This window comes from Populus alba, chromosome 5 (assembly GCF_005239225.2).
Source record: "Populus alba chromosome 5, ASM523922v2, whole genome shotgun sequence".
Classification (NCBI taxonomy): domain Eukaryota; kingdom Viridiplantae; phylum Streptophyta; class Magnoliopsida; order Malpighiales; family Salicaceae; genus Populus; species Populus alba.
In genome coordinates, this window is record NC_133288.1 from 10,876,302 (window position 1) to 10,890,968 (window position 14,667).

General features: G+C 31.1%; 1 protein-coding gene across 1 annotated transcript; it reads left to right on the plus strand.

Moving 5' to 3' along the window:
* The first annotated feature begins 9,944 nt into the window (after positions 1–9,944).
* On the plus strand, positions 9,945–12,013 carry LOC118048243 (protein JINGUBANG). The gene has a single exon (XM_035057846.2). The coding sequence runs from the start codon at positions 10,358–10,360 to the stop codon at positions 11,762–11,764; it is 1,407 nt and encodes a 468-aa protein (XP_034913737.1). The 5' UTR covers positions 9,945–10,357; the 3' UTR covers positions 11,765–12,013.
* Positions 12,014–14,667: the final 2,654 nt, after the last annotated feature.

A 14,667-nucleotide genomic window follows, 5' to 3' on the forward strand; every position in this document is an offset into this window, starting at 1 on the left:
GCCGCTTGGGGGTGTTGCTGGGATGCTAGATCTGGAGATATCTAGCACTGGAAGGTTTTCCTGCTATATCTGGTTCACATCTTCGTTCACTACCATAGAAGGTTTTCCTGAACACAGGATCTAAGCCTAAGCTTGTTGAACTTGCTAAGGGAACCTCTTTCGAGATGCGAAGAATAGCCCTAGTATGGTAGCGAAGTTAAGTGGAGGGGAAGAAAGACAAGCAATACAGAAAGGAAGAGCTCTAGGGTTTGTTTAACGAAGATAATGGCTCACCATCGCTAGAATATGGTGATGACTCTGTCAGATGACTGATGAAGATTTTGAAATTGGGTGGGACTTGTTTGTTTCTCTGTTTTAAAAGTATTTTTAAAAATTTTAAAAATTATTTATTTTTTTATTAACTTTAAAATTAATATGTTTTTGATGTTTTTAAATTATTTTAATGTACTGATATCAAAAATTATTTTTTAAAAATAAAAAATATTATTCGCATGTATTTTAATACAAAAAATTATTTAAAAATCAATCGTAACCACACTGTCAAACGAGGAGGTGTGGTGACATGTCTGTGTCTCTAAACTTTTAGAGGGAAAGACCGATTGTGCTGAGTTAATCTGTTAGGGTTAATGACTTAATGAGTTATTGTCTATTAGAAAGTTTTTTTTTTTTTTTTTTTTAATTTTTAATCTGAACTAGTTCGATTCGGGTTGCTTGGTTTAAACATTACAAAACCAAAAACTTAACCGAACTAAATATTTTTTTAAGTATTCTAGTTATTTTAATTGGTTTTTTTTTTCTCACAATTTGGTTATATAATTAATTTTTTATTATTTTCTCAATTAAATTGATTTTTTAATTTTTTTACTCATTTCTAAACACGGATGCGGAGCCGCTAAAAAAGAGAGCGCAAGACAAAGCGAGTTGCTCAACTGCCCAAAGCTTATTTTCAAGCTATTGCGCCATAGTAATTCTTACATGATGCTCAACTCCTCTAAAGCGCATGCAAAACTGAGTTGCGTCGACACATCAAACCCCGCATTTTGTTTTATATCATTGAATTACTTTATGATTTCCATAGATTGATTGTTGATTATTATGAATTTTTAATCTGTTCTGGAGAAATTGTTTGCGGCAATCTGACCCATTTATTGGGGGGCCTCCTGACGTCCTCAAATCTTTGCCCATTTTGAATCTCAAGGCACTACTACAACCATTGGATTCCAACCATTCTTCTTCTCTTCTCTTCTCTTCATTGGTACTTCAAAAGTCGATAGAACATATTGGTGTCTCGTTGTTGCTGGAAAATACAGGTTAGTCTTTCAAAAGGGACCACTGCATTCTGGATATGGAGTCTCCTCCTATAAACAAATTTGTAGAATCACTCAGAAGCCCTCTCCTGCCATCTACGGATTATTTTAATCTTGGTGTCTTGCTGGATTCAATCTCTTGGATTGATTAATCTACTCGGTGCATGCATATAATAGGTAGTTTCCTGTACTTTTCTTCTCTATGATTAGTGATTAAACTTGCCGTCGCATACACCATAGCTGCTTTATCATCCGAGACCACACCAACTATGATAGATTTTATAAAATATGACTCGAGAGTTTCGAAGATGGATAGGAAAAACTAACCCCAAATGCATTATGGGCACTCGAGTCTCTCTGTGACTCTTTCCCTTGAGACTGGTAACAACATGGAATTGGGGGTGAAGATGCTTCGAGCTTATATTAAATTCAGAGAAATGTTCTTCGAGGCAAGTTCGTTAAACTGCAATTGCTGAACAAAGCCGTTTACTTTGTAAGAACTTCCATACCTTGAAGGCTTACAAACTAGTTTATTATAACCTATCATTGCTTCTGATTCTGAGTCGTTTAGATGACTACATAGATTAGAGGATCAGTTCTCACTACAGATCCTTAAATGCTCATGTTTTATGGAGATCTTGCTGAGGGACAGCTCCAGAGGCGCACTAATTGTCAAAAAAGAAGCTAAAATACTGATACTAAACATGGCAATGGAGGAACGTCAATTTAAAAGATAATATATGCAGCAATCATAAACGTGCAGGTTACAATATCTTTACCTGGTCAGAATGAAGCTTTAATCAAGCAGTTTACAATCATATTTTATTAATGAAAACAAAATTGCCACATTCAAGGTGAGGAGAACGCATCATGAGGTTCCAGCCACTTTTGTTGGTAAGCTGACGCCATGTTTTCTTGGTCTAAGCTGCTTGCAGCCAGAGCTTGGAAAGCTTTCTTAACCTTGTTTACGCTCTTATGGTGGCGGATACGTTTCAGAATAACATCTTTCTCCATGGCATGAACTGCTGGTTTTAAATGAAGCTGGTTGCTGATGGGGTTAGTGAGTACCTGGTTGTCTTCGACTTCTCGGTGGTTAAGATTCAATTTCTCGTTTTCTGAGAAAGATTGCGGGGCTTTAGAAACCATGAAAGACATTGTTTTTGGAGATGGATAGATGAAGGAGAGTAAGAAGTGTCCCATGTCCTCTCTCTCTATAAATAAAGTGAGTGTTGAGGTTTCAGTGGGAGCTTCCTTTTGTTTTGTTTAGTGGTTTGCTTTGACACCAAATCAGTGGGTGTTCCATTCTGGTGGTAGTGGCGGCTATCCAACAAGACACGAAGAAGCTGTAATTGGTGAAAGCTAAAACGTTAATCTGTCAATTCATGACCAATTTTTTTTATTTATTTTACATGCAAAATTTTATCTTACAACTGTTTTAATTAAATACATATTTTTTAAATTTACTTTAAATTGCAACGACAAAAGCTACCCAAAGACACACTTATTCTCTTAGGCGAAAGGCTTAGTTGGAAACAATAGAGTACTTGGGGTTTCGTGAATATTGCCAAAGAGTAACTTGAAACAAAGATCATATATGAAGCAACACGTCTTTTGACGCTGGGCTTTTTCTTCCGTTTTAAAAATAATTCTTTTCATCCCAAGAGACGACTCTTTTGGATTAAAAAAAAAAAATCATTCTCAACGTTTTTTGAAATACCTATTCAAGAATACATAACACCAACTAAGTAACAAATCCATTCATATATATAATGGCAAATGAGTTAGAAAGAGATGCTATGATTTTTGAAGAATAAGATGGGACAATAATATTTGAGAGAAGAATGGTATTCTATATTTGTTTTCATAGTTTAGTGATGATTATATAAAATATTTGCTAAGCATAATTAGTTGAGCGTGATTTCTTCAATCAATCATGCAATTCCTAGAAGCCAAAAACACCATGTTAGGAGCATGCAGCATATCAGATAACAACATATCATCCGTAATCCATGCTTCTAATCAAGATCCATCAACTTCTCCCTTCTCCATTCCATCATGCCTCCGCAAGCACAAGCCATTTGGTAGAATGCTAAGCTTGGTACGGTGTGTTTGAAACAGTTTTTTTCTTGGCAAGATGTTTTGTGAGAGAATCGATCAACTTATCAGTACTTGAGTGAACGTGAGAAACTCGTATTAGATGTTCGGCAACTTGATCAATGACAATATGTTTCATACGAGAGTGAAATAGTGGATGAGCACAAAGATAAGTGGCCCTAACATTATCAAAATAATAAATAGTTGGAGCTCAGGATAATGGAAAACCAAGTTCTTAAATAAGCTGGGTTAGCCAATTAACTTCCGCAGTGGTAGACGCCATGGCCCGATATTATACTTCAATTAATGGAAGCTCTTGCAACAATAAGTTGCTTTTTTAAGCTCCAATATATTGGATTGGTACCAGGGAAGAAGACAACATAAGCCGAGGTGGATGTTTTGTCATCAGTGTTATTAGCCCAATCTATGTCAGCAAGGCATGGAGAGATCATGTAGATGGTTTTTTGTTTAAAAATAATCCATAATCAATAGTGCCCTTAATATATCTTAATATCCTCTTGACAACATCCCAATGAAAGATGGATGGTTTGTGCATATATTAAGAGATTATATTAACAACAAATATAATACACTTATTTACATCGAATGTATATATATATATATATATATATAGAAAGAAAGAAAGAAAGAAAGGAAACCTCTTTTTTTTTTTTTTTTTTTCTGTATAATATATATTAAACAACCATGTTTTTCATTCAATATTCCTCCATATATGGCGAAGTCCTTAACAAAAGTATCGTAATACTTCCTTCCCAATCCTTTTTCAAGCACTTGAGCTTTATTTTGTAAGACCACAATTTTGATTTTTTTTTTTTTAATCTTTAACTACACTCTTCTCATATAGGGACCAACTGCACTTTTGCCATATACATTATAATATTATAAATATTACATTGAGCAACAATTGTTGATCCATCGATAAATCTCCATCTTCCATTATCAAAATAATTGTAATATTTGGAGGCAATATCCAAGGCATGAATAGAAAGCAAATTCAAACATAAAGTCTTATACATAAGACGCATTCTTCAAAGTCAATGTACACCTTGTTCTTGTCTTTAATCTTTATACAAACATTCATTGACTTGTAGGTTCCTTGAACATATAGTCAAATTGGATAATTAAATGAATCTAAAAGATCAAATAAAAGATTAGGATTCTAAAAAGAAATCCTAACCAAGGGTTTTATATCTAGCAAAAGTTGGTAGATATTGAGAGGAAAATGAGGATAATTACACTTACAAAAATAATAAAGAAAACATTAAATCATGACAGTGTATAGCTATTAAAAAGCAATAAAACTTGTTAAAAATATATTATGCAGCAGATAAAACATTGAGTTATAAAGAAAGATAAATCACAAAACATAAATCTTGACATAAAAATATTGTACCAAAGTTTGTTTGATGGAAAAGATGTTAGAAACTTTGTTTTAAAACATGATTAATGAACACATTTAAGGTCAAATTAAAATTGATATTCTTTCACTTCTGAGGTTAAAACTTTGTTTGAAATTATTCTCCAACAATAGTTTTTTAACATGGAACGTTAATATCATTCAAACAAATTATGAGCTAGTGAATAAGAAATTGATCTAAATGAACTTTTGGTTGATATGTTTATATGAAACCTAATTAAAAACTCTATTCCAAATAGAAAAAAAAAAGATTTTCTTATTATTTGCATGGTGAAAATATAAAGAATTAAAATTGGGTCCGAAATATACCTAATAGGTAAGGGAAAGAGGACCTGAGTAAAGTCGGTTGTAGGCTTAAGCTACATGCATGCGCTCAACTCGTGTTTGGGCTTCGAACTGAGTCTAACCTTGAGTTTATAGTAAAATAATTTTTTTTTATTACAAAAATAATTATGTTTTTTTTACTACCAACGTATTTTGGACCTAAGTTTGAGTTTATAATTCTTTGGTCCATGAAAAATTATTTTTTATTGATCCTTTAGTTTGTCCAACCCATGTATTCTTTATCAACTTAAACAGTTTTACATATTAAAAAATATCAAATTCAAAGCCAAAAGGTTTAATATTGTTTTATGATAGATAATTAAGGCTTGAAAATGAAAGGGAATTTATTATGGTAAAATATCATAATTCATTTTATATTAATTTTGGTTAAAAATCCACTATAAAGGGGGCTGAATGAAGAGTTTCTACATAGATTTTACAACTCATCTTCACATCAATTTTCCTATTTGTTTTTCCTCTTACTCTAGAGCTTATGTGTAGTATTTGTAGAGAGATTTTTTAATAAATTTTTTTCAAGTATATAGACCTTGTTTATAAGTGTATCTAAACAAGAAATCTTAAGAGACTAATTGCACACATCATATTTGCACTAAATGAGGAGCAATAAAACATCAAGGATAAAAATTAATCATTGACAATAACTTATAATCAACTTAATCAGATTTTAAGAGCTTTAACAAGTAAGTATTTTATGTTATTTTAGTTTAAGTTTAATATTTTATGTGCTTAGTATGCATGCTAGGATCTTATTATATCTCTTTATAAGTTTGATTATATGCTTAGTACGCATGCTAGTATTTTGATTTGATATCAATTACTCGTTCACATAGTCAAATTAAAATGGCATGAATATAAACTAAATAATTATAATCACTACTCTAATCTTTGGACAATAATCTTAATGCTTTATGTTAATTAGTCTTTTTTTTAGAATATTATTGTTTTTTTGTGCAAACTAGATAATTCTTAAAAAGGTTATTAACAACTTTAAGTTTAACTTTAACTTTAACTTTATCTAATTTACTATATTCATGCTATTTTGAATCATATTGTATTGACGCATATTATATATCCTTTTGAACTAAGTAATTAAAACAATGTTTAATTCTACTAATTAATATTTGTTTAGTTTCTACATGTAATTTTGCAATCTTATATGATATGTTATGCTAATTGTTTAATTCAATTAAACAAATTTTTATTGGTATGATACATGCAAAAGGTATACAATTTTAATAAAATCTTGCATAGTTAGAAAATTTTGATTTTTTAGCTTTTGTAGTTGCTATACTTATTTATACAATTTTTTTAGTTGTTTATTTCTTGGATGTAAGAAGCCAAAATTCTAGTTGTAAATTTTTGGCTATTTTTTATTTAGAGTACCCAAGTCATCAACTTATGAATTGGTTGCCTTAACCTTAACCAATGTTGCTTTGACGATTATTAGTTTAGTAGGGATGACTCCACCTTTACCTTCTTCGAAGCATGTTAAGAAACTTGAAAAGTGCAATGGATTGGACTTTAAGAAGAGGCAACATAAAATATTATTCTATCTAATCACTTTAAACTTGGCTAAGTTCTTGATCGAAGAAATGCCAAAGCTATAAAAAAAAAGAATATGATCTCGCAATTATGGTAGTTGTGCACGCATGGAATCACAACAATTTCATATATAGAACTACATCTTAAATAGATTGAATAATTTAATATATAATATGTATAGTTCAATAAATAATATATGATCTAATTACTAATGGACAACTGAAAATTATTTGTGTTTAGGTGAAATAGAGTTATTTTTTAGGAGCATTTATTAATATTATGTAATATATCGTATTCAACAATTTCTTTCCTATTTCATTTAAAATTTCACATTTTAACCAATAATTAATAGATAAATTTTGTATAAAGGCTTTCCTTCCTATACACTTGTTAAAACAATAAAAAATTTAAAAAACTATAAATAATAAAGAAAGAAGAAGCATTTTTTTTGTAGCTGAATATTCCCGTTCTGATATTAGTTAATAGCTGACTTTCTAATAATATATATATATATATATATATAGGAAAATAAATAACTTTTTTTAAAAAAAAAAAACCCACCAGGGGGATCATGATATGCATGCATTTTATCTTTCTCTACCTCCAATTCTAAACTTATCTTCAATCTACGATTTACCAAGTGGCTAGAGCCTCTTGGTTGGAGAAACAGGAGGATGAAAATATTTTGAGGAGCCGACAGAGAGAAATGCTTCAGTCCTTGAGAGTTGAGCTTCATTTTCTGTGCATGATCGATGGAGATACGTGTATTTGGTGGAGACTTCTGCAACACATCTTGCAAAAATGGATTTATCTACTGTGTCTTTCCTTGGATTCACCGAGGAAGACAAGTCCTCCTGTTCATTGTCGTATGCAATCCGACCGAAACATGGTAATAAATGGCCTCTCTTTTCACTGTTTGGATCATTATCGTCGACTCTCTTTTCTTCCTTTGAACATCATCATCCTTGTTAAATTCCTTTTTCTTTAATTTATTGGTCCACATTGTATTTAATTAGTTGACATAAAAAATAATAGAAAGGGTTATATATTGATGAAGAATATAAGCGTAGAAAATCTTACGGGTTTATCCCAAAATAAAAATCAATTGTATGAGATTATAAGCAGTTAAGTTAATTATTGTGATAGAGATTGTTTTTTAAAATTTATTTTACTTGAAAATATATTAAAATAATATATTTTTTTTAATTTTTAAAAATTTATTGTTGACGTTAGTGTATAAAAATGATTTAAAATATATAAAAAAATTAATTTTTTTTAAAAATACAAAAAACAAACTTGATCAATCAAGGGGCCATCCATGGTATTTTGAAAGTGAAGAATCTAGAAAGGTCCAAATTCCCAAGCTAAAGACAATGGGCAGATAAGCTTGTTTCAAATATCAAAACTAGGGGCATATTTAATGGGGCTTTTCTTTCGCTGTCCGCTATCCTTCAATGTTGAGACTTTGACTGTGTAGTAATTAATATTTGAGATTTTTGTTGATTTTGCAATATATGTAATTACTTAAGTATCCGTGTTACACTGCAGGTAACATTCTAGATTAATTTATTTAATTATAAGATAATAAAAATATATTTTTATGAAAAGAATAATAATTTAAATTATGTAGAAAAAAGTTAATTTTTAGTCAAAATTATCCTTTTCTTATTAATGTATTAAAAAATTTACAGTTTTTTAGCTAGGTGTTTTATTGCATAAAAACTAAAAGCAATTAAAATAAAGATATGAATTTGTTTTCAATTATTTGAAATTAGTAGAAAAAAAATATTATCTCTTTAATCAAAGCTAGCTTTTCTTATTTATGTGTTCCCTTTGTTATTATTGTGACTTATTTCAAGCATTTGAGAAAAGATGATTTTCAATAAGGCTACATCTATAAGTGATGATCATACCTTAATTAATTTAATCTAGGGCATGATCTATTTGCTTTATGGGCTTATTTTTTGTAATGCATAACTTTACATTATCAAGAATATTTTTTATCTGATCTTTGGATCAAGATAAAATTTTACTAGAAGATTTTAGATTTTTTTTTATATATATACAATTAAATTTTATAACTATTGGATATCGCAAGGGCTTTTCAATAAGGTTTAAAAGCTATTATGCGAGAATTGTATTAGTATTCTAGTTGATTTGGGATTTTTTTTCTATTTTTTTTTAAATTTTATTATTTCTACATCCTTGTTTAAGGTGTTTAACCTAGTATAAATAAAGTTGTTGAACTTATAATAATTTTCTTTTACAGACTTTCATTTCAAAATAATCTATTATATGTGGGAGAGGAAATTCTCTTAATTTGGTTCTTCATTGAACTACTTTGACTTACCAAAAAATTAACCAAGCTCATGGCTTCTTCTATACTACTGGTTTGTGTCTCTTCATAGGTATTAGGTTAGGGTACAATTTCTATAATTTCTATAAACTTGAATTTGGATTTCTTAAAAAGGGTTAATTTAACCGTGCATTTCTTGATTTTTATATCAACAGAGTTAGCATTTAGTTATGTAGTGCTATTAATTGTGTTGTGGTGGTTATGTGTTAGTCAGCTAGAGGGTGTGGATGTATAATGTGGTTAGTTAGTCATGGTGATAGAGAGGTATTGTATGGCTAGAAGAGAGAGATGAATGCTTAACAATGGATCATGTGTGGTTAATTATGCTTGAGTTATTGGGTTGTGTAAGAGAGTGAAGGAGCAGATTATGTGCAGTCTTTTTCTTGTTGTTGCTAGGTGAAGGAGAGATGAATTTATACCAGGAAAATAGGGCACATCTAATTCGAGGGTGTTTGGATTGATTTTGGAAAGAAAAAAAATCATAATATATATAGGATGTGGACATGATGAAAAGAGACTGGGATATTCTAACTCTAATTTTTTTTCTCTTTTTACTCTCACTTTATTTTTTCCCTTTGATTTCTGTCTTGTTTTTTCTCTTCCTGCTTAAAACTAGAATACATTATACAAAAACATCAAAAATATATATATAAAAAAGTTTAGGATATAGTTAAATTTTGAAAAACATCAAAAATCTACTTAATTTTGTCGATTGACCAAGTCAAAGTTGGTTCTGCCTCTTATTTCACCCAGAATCTGTCACCTGTTGTTCCTTTTAGAAGCACCCTTGTTTTAACTCCACCAATCATCCCTTTTTTCCCGTTGAAGAACCTGATAATAACATGAAATCATAAATCCATTATCCTTTTTAAGTTTAACACAGCCTGGTGGTCTAATTCGTGTCCTAAGCTAGCTACCCTGTTGACTATAATTTCCAAAAACAAAAATAGTCTGCATGGCAAGCATGGCTGGAATATAATAACCTAATGAGATAAGCTGTAATTTTAACCGAGTAGCTGCAAAAAAGATGTCAATCTGCTAGCAAAAAAAAGAAAATGGGCCTGCCACTAGTTTCCGTTTCATTGACAGTCAGGAATAAGCTCATAATCCTCTCCTCTTTAGGCCTTTTGGTTTACTCTTTGCTCTCGGATTTCTTCATACCTGGCTACCCTCTTTATTCTCTGTTTGTGAATATCATACAAAGGCATCTTCTTATTTTTCTATAGTTGTTCTTCTTTCACCTTATTTACAGCTAATCGAAACACAAACTCTTTAATGCTAAAGAAAGGTTCAAGAAGAGCGAGCTCATCAAGAGGAGCGCGCATCTTCTCTGAAGACAATAGCGTGCATAAATTTAGCAGAATCAAGAACCCAAACCTTCTTGAAGAGGACGATGACATTTACAATACAAGAAATAGACAAGATCAGTTCTTAACTAATTCCAACTCGAGCTCGCCTTATAATGATCGTTCTTCTTCCTCTCCAATGGACAAGTCTCCGTGGTCCTCTCAGACGAACGTCAGCGTTCCTTTTGAAGACAATGATGATAATTCCACTCCTAATGTGCTAATGGGATCCCTAGTACGTGAAGAAGGTCATATTTATTCCTTGGCTACATCTGGTGATCTTCTGTATACAGGTTCTGATAGCAAGAATATAAGGGTTTGGAGGAATCAGAAGGAGTTTGCGGGTTTTAAATCGAATAGTGGATTGGTTAAGGCAATTGTGATTTCTGGTGAAAGAATATTTACAGGCCATCAAGATGGTAAAATAAGGGTATGGAAGGTATCTTCCAAGGATCCAAGTGTTCATAAACGTGTAGGCACCTTACCAACCATGAAGGATTGCATCAAGAACTCGATGAAAACAAGTAATTATTTTGAAGTTAGACGTCGTAAGAATTCTGTATGGTTCAGACACTATGACGCAATTTCATGTCTTAGCTTGAGCGAAGATAAGACATTTCTTTATTCATCATCATGGGACAAGACCTTCAAAGTTTGGAGAATTTCCAATTCCAGATGCATTGAATCAGTCATTGCTCATGATGATGCTGTTAATTCAATCGTAGCCGGATACGATGGTCTAGTCTTCACAGGATCAGCAGATGGAACTGTCAAGGTCTGGAGGAGAGAATTACAAGGGAAAGGAACCAAACATTTCTTTTCACAAACGTTGTTGAAACAAGAATGTGCCGTTACAGCGGTGGCAGTTAATCCTGATACCACAGTTGTCTATTGTGGCTCATCGGATGGGCTTGTTAACTTCTGGGGCCGTGAAAACCATTTATCTCACGGTGGTGTTTTAAGAGGTCATAAATTGGCCGTTCTGTGCTTGATTACAGCGGGGAACCTTGTGCTTAGTGGCTCAGCTGATATGGGGATATGTGTGTGGAGGAGAATGGGAATTGATCACACGTGCGTGTCATTGTTAACAGGCCACAATGGACCTGTTAAGTGCTTGGCAGCGGAGAGAGATGACGAGTCCGCATCCAGCGGGAGGCCATGGATTTTGTATAGTGGTAGTCTAGATAAATCTGTGAAGATGTGGAGAGTGTCTGAAAACTCACCTCCAGTGGCCTGGAAAGGATGCGCTAGCAGTGCTCCTATCGCCATACCAAGCTCACTGCCGGCAGCTCCAAGCTTCCCAGCTCAGAGCAGGGTTAACGGTGTACAGAATTAAAGGAAACAAAAGGGTTTGACTGCTTGCTTGTTCGTGTCTAAATGTAATTTGTTGCCTTTCAATATCTGGTGGCGGATTTGGGTTTTATAAGTTTTTCCTTAGAAACTGAGAGCTGAAAAAATGAAATTGCAAATTCACCAGTGTTAGTGCCAGTGTTCTTGGACGCATAGGGCTTGTGGAACACCCACTTCATTTGTTATTGCAGTTCAATCACATGAAAAAAAAAAAAAAATTGATTTGTGGTAATGCTGTTGAGTTTTTACAGATTCCTTTCCTTTATTCTTTTTTCCCCTGTTATCTTCTGCTTGCAACTTCCATCAAATTAAAAAAAAAAAAAAAGTGTGATTTCATAAGTAATACAATTGCTTAAGAAAAGGAGGAAAGAATCTAGCAGAGCATTGTCTCAGTGAAAGCTACTGTTAGAAATTCTACCTCTGATAAGTTTCTGCTCCTTGTTTTGAAGGTTGATGTATGAAAGGGATGGCTTCCGGATAAACTATGTAAATGTTTGAAGATTCCTCACCACCGAAAGTATATTTGATAGTGAACTTGATATAATCTTTTGTTAATTAAAGCTCAAGAAACTTCAATGCCGAGGAATTATATTTATTATTCCTACCTATTTCATTTTGTGGTTTGGACTATCGTGGATAACCTCATGAGCTCTTAAAGCTTTTTTAGAAGAATGTTTTTTCTTTAAAAAAAAAAAAATATGTTTTCAAATTATTTTGATTTTGGTATATCAAAACTAAATTTTAAAAAAAATAATTTAAATATATTTTTAAATAAAAAAATACTTTAAAAAATAATTATTACCACCATCATAAATAAAATTTTTTAAAAAAGTTATTTGTCCTTCAAATTCTAAAACATGATTAATTACTCCTCTCTATTTAATCAATTCCATCTATATCATTATTTTTTTCATTATCAATGGTCCCAACATAATAGTAATTTCTCTAAATCATGAAACATGTGTCCATCAAGAAATCATTAATTTAAGAAATATGTTATGAAAATATTTAGACCATGATTTCCAACATCAATCAATCTATAATAAACTCAACAAGCAAATATGGATCTAAACCCTAAGGTTCTTTTTTTTTTAATTTGGGCTTGAAAAGAATCTGAAATCATTTTTTTTAATTAACGTAGATGTCCGAACCAGCTTGCGCGCACCTCGACTAATCCCACAGATCCTGAAGTTAAGGACCATGTAAATCTCTAATGGTCATTATATTAGTAATTATAGGGCTCGAACTTGAGACCGCAGGAAGAGCAAACCTCTGATTCCAAGCTCTTACCACTAACCGGTACTAAATGGTTTAAAATCATTTCTTTTTAATTGTATGCAACTTGAATGGTTTGGCATCTTTCAGCCCTCTTACAATAAATTCTTTATTTTTCTTGCATGAGAAACCATAACCTAACCTTTTACAAAAAAATATACATTTTTCATTTAATCTTGAGTAATTAAGCTAAATTATAAGGCTTTTGTTCTTAGGAACAAAATTTGATATTTCAAGGAACGTAGGGACCCAAGTACAGAGAATAGAGACAAGCCAACTTGATTTTAGTAATTGACGCTGTGGCTGGACTTCCCTGCGGATACTGAGCCAAAGTTTGGTTGGTTTTCTATTATGAACGGAAAAATTATAGAAAAGAGGAATTGATAATTATGAATAATACTTGACCACAAGTTTAACATCCTCAAAAATAATTTCCGGAGTTTCATTTTATTAGAATTAATGTTTATTTAAAAAGACGTAGGATAGTACTATTTATTTTTCTATTTTATTTAGCTTACTACTAGTCTTGGTTCCAATATTTTGCTGAGGAGCTGTATTATTATTTTTATATAAAAATTAATGTTTAGGTATTAAAATAAGGTTAAAAAATAATATAAAAAATTAGTCATGATAAATATAGAACAACATTAATTAGGGTTAAGTTAACACGGAATAACAAATATTTTATTATTATTATTATTACTATGCTATTATTATTATAAATAACATTATTACTATTATTATTATTTTTAACAACCATTATTATTATTATTTCTAAAAAACCATTATTATTATTATAACTAACATTATTACTATCATCATTATTATCATCATTATTATTGAAAAAAATAAAAATCATTCATTTGATTTTAAGGATATAATTTGTCGGATTGACTCGGATTGACAAGTTAATCAAGATTGACCTAAATCGATCCAATATGTTGCCATCTTAATATTTTAAAAAAAATATCATCTTGAAAAACTATTTTGAGTCAAATCAAATTTTTCCAGGTCACTTGGGTTGCTTTTGAACTCTTCAAATTAATTCGGTTACAGTAGGTCAATTGCTCACTATTTAAAAATATTTTATACTAAAAAAACATCAATAATGCTTATATATTGTCTTAATTTAAAAAAAAAAAAAAAACTTTTGATCCAACCTACAGCTTACAATGACTAATGAACATTATTCAATAGTTTTAAAATTTTATTTTATTTATTTTTTAGTATCAAGAAAGAGGAGAGTGTTACCAAAAAATAATGAATGAGATAATATTAATGATTGGTCAATTCTCAATGACAAAACAAGTTGTTTTTTGTGTACATGAATTTTATTTAATGAGAATAATTTTATTTAGAATTTTTTTTTTTCACTTGATCAGAGTTAAAAAAAAAAAAAAAATTTGAGGTTATTAGGATATTTATTAGGTGTTTTTAAATTAAAGAAATATGTTGAAAAATGGTTTCTTGGATCTAAAATACCCTTCTCAATTTCTGATCGACACTTCGGTGATTAAAATGTAGGTTTTTAGACAACACGTAGTTAACCGCAACGAAAGATGGGCTGTCTGATTTATTTTTTTAAAAAAGTTAATCTGCACGTAAGCCAAGCAA